Genomic DNA, 4,980 nt, shown 5'->3' on the forward strand with positions numbered 1-4,980 from the left:
CTGCTAGCTGCTCCCAGCTAGCTCCGGTTTGTTATTCAGGTTAAAGTGGGAAGAAGCAGCGGGTCTGTGGGGCAGCTGAGTGAAGTGGAGCCTGAGGAGGAAGCACCGGTTAGCCCCGGTTTCACTACAGGCAGATTTACTCACTACAGGGGCGAGGAAATAAAACCTGAACAGCCAATCAGAGTGATCTCTCTCGATGACAAGCTCCGCCACCGATTCAACATGCTCAATTGGCTGAAAAGCCGCCGACGCCGAAGTGCTGATGGTGCGGGACACACCGCAAAAACTAGACCCGACTTTGGTCAACGGCCAACTGTCGGCTTGGTGTGTCAGGGCCTTTAGGGGCCGTGCACATGCTGTGTCTTAAACCGACTGGAACATGTGAGGTCGGGCACCGGGCGCTACTCTTGTGCCTTTTCTGTGCCAGCTTACAAGAGCGTGGCAGCAGTTTGCATCTAAGGTTGCCAAGCAACCTCATCAAGCATTGTATCACAGCCTATTTATCTGAAACCCTGAGCACAGAGCTGATCTTCTGTTGCTCCTCGTCACATGACATGCGGTGTGCAGTGCTACGTTCCAAAAGTTGAAGTCAGTTTACGGCAGTGGCAGAGAGACGAGGTGCTCGGCGAGGCCCTGCCCCGTGGCCAGTGTTGCCCAGCACCAGTAAATCTGCTCCCCCAAGTTAAAACATTTTAGATCACATGTCAATTTAGGACATTTTAATTTCTTTTCACCCTGAGTCTTATTGTCATTTATCAATAAATTATAGTACACTTTCACACTGATTTTAATTCATCATCATTCCTCCTTTGTTTACCCAGTTTGCTCTTCACCTGATCAAAAGAATCCTTTTCATCCAAAGTATTTTCACCTCTTCATCAACCTCCCCCGTACAAGTGTATCAGCCTAGAGGGAACAAAACAACATAAACTGAATAAGTCTGAATGACAGAAATTCTGTGCAAGCCTTTAGGCAGTGTTGGGCATTGTAATTGTTCTGAAGTGATAAAATGACAAAGAAGACGACAGACTTGTGTTCCTTCAGGACTTCCATATTTTCCCCGCCCCTCTAGGTCAAAACCCCCGAGTCAACATCCTCCGCCGGCTCCATGCACCTGTCCTAGCGGCTCAGTGCTTCTCAAAGATCACATCCCTAAGGATCAGTACGAGGAGCTGGTGAAACGCCGAGCTAAGGAACTCCAAAATCACAAAGCCAGGTATGGGATGGATGGACTGATTAATGACAGAAGCTTTTACTTAAGAAGAGATGTTAAAGGTATCAAGATATCTCCACATGTTACTGCCTTATAGTACAAAATAATGTCTTTTTGTTGCTGTTCCATTTTGTCAGGCTGTAAAGTTAGCCTGTCACAAGGCAGATATACATGGCGACATAACCAGGTGTTGAAATGTTTAGCTGAAGGGAAACGAAGACAGGTGAGTTCAGAAGGTTTTAATAGCAGTTTAGCAATACAGTTTGTCCGTGAGGGAGAGAAATACAGAAGGGAGGCAAGGGTGTGGCCGCCTAGAAGGTGCTTGTGATTGGGAAATGCAAATAGATTTAGGGGGAAAGCTTGTTGTTCCTCAGGAAATAGTTTGTACCAGGCAGAGGCCTGACTTAGTGTTGTGGTCAGTGAGTCAACGGATAGTTTATTTCATTGAGCTGACAGTTCCTTGGGAAGACTCAGTGGAAGAAGCCTATGAAAATATATAAGCTGGTCTAATAACTCACATTGTATATCAACAGGTAACTGTTATCTAGTAACTCTGTTTCCCAAGGAGAATAAAGCTCTTTTAGCTAGTTTAACTTGCTTGGCTATTGCTCTATCAGATCGTCCATTAGAATTAAATAACGTTCCAAGATAGTCATACTCAAAAATAACTTCTGATTTATCTGAACCAAACTTAAATTCTGGGACTATCTGTAATTTCCCCCTAGAGAAAATAACAACCTTTGTTTTGTCTGCCAGTCTCTGCCAGTACAATCGTATCATCCGTGTAAAGCAGGACATATCATTACAAATATATCCCTATTTCACCATTCATCACATTGCGGCATTCAGTTGAGAAAAGTTGACACACATATTTTTCAAAGTCATTTAAATATAATGCAAACAATAGTGGTGATAAATTATCCCCCTGACGCACTCCTACATGACATACAAATTGTTCAGATAAATCATAACCAGCTCTAACACAAGATTTAGCATTCTCATAAATATTATGTATCACATTTAATACTCTTCCGTTTATACCAAGTGCAACTAATTTAAACCATAGTGATGACCTATCTACCAAATCAAATGCTTTTTTATAATCAACAAAAGCACAATACAGTCTTTCTTTCTTATGCAGGTTCCATTCAACCAGTGAGTGAAGAACAAAAATATGGTCAAGGGTTGAAAAGCCTTCTCCAAGAATTCTTTCAGACTCTATATAAGCAGTTAGTCTGTAATTTATTACAGCCGTAAAAAGTTTACCAATACAACTAAGTAAAGTAATACCTCTGTAATTTTTACCAATACAACTAAGTAAAGTAATACCTCTGTAATTTTCAGGATCGTCTACTGGTCCCTTGTTTTTGTATAATGGTTTTATCACTCCTAAACACCAGTCAGTGGGGACTATACCTGTTATCAGTACCAGATTAAAGAATTTAACTAAAATGTTCAACACTTCCAAAGGGCAGTTCTTTATATATTCATTTATAACATCATCAATACCATTTGCTTTTTTATTTGTTAATTTTTTAACCACTCGCTGTATTTCTTCCAAAGTAAACAAATCATTTATGTATTCATTTGTAGGACAGGTGACTTGTCTGAGGTCAGATTGCTGGTCTCCTGGTGAACAATTATCACTCGATTTTTGGCTGAGTTTTTAAAAACATATTCAGCAAAGGTTTCTATAGATACATTTCCTAATCTTCCAGATGGTTTACCTGCATTTAAAATAGACCAATATTCATTACTATTAGATTTCTTAAGTGTATGTAAAGAATCATAGTACTGCCTTGAACATTTCCTTATGATGGATTTATACTTTCTAGCTATACATTTTATTCCAACTTCAGATTGGACAGAGCTGCTAAATTTGAATATATACATGGCTTTAAAATATTTCCTACGAGCCTCAGCACATTCAGCATTAAACCAGGGTTTTCTCTTCTGTAATTTCTTTGACGTTCTACCAAGTTTGTACAGGTCCTAACCATATGCCTTATAAACCCAAACTTTTAGCAGGATTTACCATTTACATCTGGATACCGGCACCCCCACCCTCCCTGTCTCCTCAACAGGACGACGTCTGTGTTATCCAGACTGCTGTTTGCATTGCCTAACTCTCCTCTGCAGTATCCGATCCAGGGTTTTACAGTACGGCCTTTGACCTCCAGTCTCATACCAGGTAAGCCTCACGCTGTATTCTGCTCACAGAGCATTTTTCTATCTTTTCATCTGTTTGAAGTTTGTTCGTCACCCAACAATAACACAGTAGTAAGTTGGAGTTGGTTGGGTTCATCTGAGTCAGTGAATCACTGTGAAAAATAATGCTCTCAGTCTTACGATGTCAGTTTCTGTTAGTTTTGCATCGATAGCGCAACACTCATTAACTAACCAGTTAATTATAAAAAATACTAGTAAGTAAGTAAAGTTTATTTGTATAGCACCTTTCACAGATACTAGATCACAAAGTGCTTTCCAGTAGACAAAGCAAGTACAACAATATAACACAACATTAAAAACAAAGCATTAAAAACAAAGCAAGGCAAAAGACAAGGTGTCTGCAAAGTGCAAAATGTAAATAAAACATTAGATAAAAGAAAAATAGTAAGAGATTGATGGGGTAAAAGGAGTTAGTTAACCAAAGGCCTGGCTAAAGAGCAGTGTTTTCAGTTGTTTTTTAAAAGTGTCACATGACACTGTGGATCGCAACGAAAAGGGGAGGGCATTCCAAAGTTTGGGAGCAACCACTTGAAATGCTCGGTCTGCACGAGTGACGAAAGGAGTACGTGGAACTGACAGTAGGAGCTGATCCAAGGATTTTAGAGTGCGACAAGGAGTGTGAGGTTGAAGGAGGTCTGTGATGTATGCAGGGGCTAGACCATGTAGGGCTTTAAAAGTCAGGAGCAATATTTTAAAGTTGATTCGGAATTCTACTGGAAGCCAGTGCAAGGAGGACAGGATTGGAGTGATATGAGCCCTCTTATTGCTACGGGTTAAAAGCCGAGCAGCAGCATTTTGGATAGTTTGGAGACGGGCCAGAGAGGACTTATTCAAACAGGTAAAAAGAGCATTGGCATAGTCTAAGCGAGAGCTAATAAAAGCATGAATGATCATTTCCAATTCAGCTTTGGACACAACTGACCTTAATTTGGCAATGTTCCTAAGTTGTGAGAAACAAGATCGGGTGAGTAGACTGACGTGATTATCAAATGATAGGGCTTGGTCGAATATGACACCTAAATTACGAAGTTTGCGTTGGACACAATTGGTTAAAAACCCGATACAAGACTTGAGGCCTTTGCTTTTAGTCTGGAGCTCCATAAAATGCCCCAGGAAGGAGTCCTAAAACCTGGGAATGACTTCGCATTTTGCCACTCCAGGTTCCCTCGTCTCAAAGTCAGTGTGTTTTTGGTTTCACGCTTTCAAGCTTTCATGTGTCTTCAGACAGGCGACTGCTAACAAGTGGCCAAATGAGACTACAGAACGTCATCACGCCAAACAGCGCTTTACAGCTGTGTTAGTTTGTTTAATTCAATTCAATTCAGTTTTATTTATAAAGCCCAGTATCACAAATCATAATTTGAAGCCCTTTTTAAACAGGAATTGTGCAAATTTGCAGGAAAGCCCAATCAGTCTTTTTTCAGCATTGGCAGTATAAAAACAAAATCGGGGAGTGCAGTAAAATGCCGCCTACCTACTTTTGTTTATACAGAATGCGCCTTTTTCGGGGCAATGGGGGGCGTGAGCAAGTAACAAAA

The 4,980-nt window shown here is 40.7% G+C and overlaps 2 protein-coding genes across 3 annotated transcripts in view; both read left to right on the forward strand.

Annotated features, from left to right (window-relative positions):
* LOC126405581 (dual specificity protein phosphatase 3-like) overlaps positions 1–4,980 on the forward strand; it is a 608,181-nt gene that overhangs the window by 496,270 nt on the left and 106,931 nt on the right. The gene's annotated exons all lie outside the window — the stretch shown is intronic.
* The window catches only part of LOC126405562 (beta-1,4 N-acetylgalactosaminyltransferase 2-like), a 41,885-nt gene that overhangs the window by 16,183 nt on the left and 20,722 nt on the right, over positions 1–4,980 (forward strand). For both annotated transcript variants that reach the window (XM_050069360.1, XM_050069359.1), the window contains exons 3-4: positions 1,073–1,216; positions 3,298–3,404. In XM_050069360.1, the coding sequence (XP_049925317.1) occupies positions 1,073–1,216; positions 3,298–3,404 (251 nt within the window). The remainder of the gene's footprint in view (positions 1–1,072; positions 1,217–3,297; positions 3,405–4,980) is intronic.

Source organism: Epinephelus moara, chromosome 18 (genome assembly GCF_006386435.1).
Source record: "Epinephelus moara isolate mb chromosome 18, YSFRI_EMoa_1.0, whole genome shotgun sequence".
Taxonomy (NCBI): Eukaryota; Metazoa; Chordata; class Actinopteri; order Perciformes; family Serranidae; genus Epinephelus; species Epinephelus moara.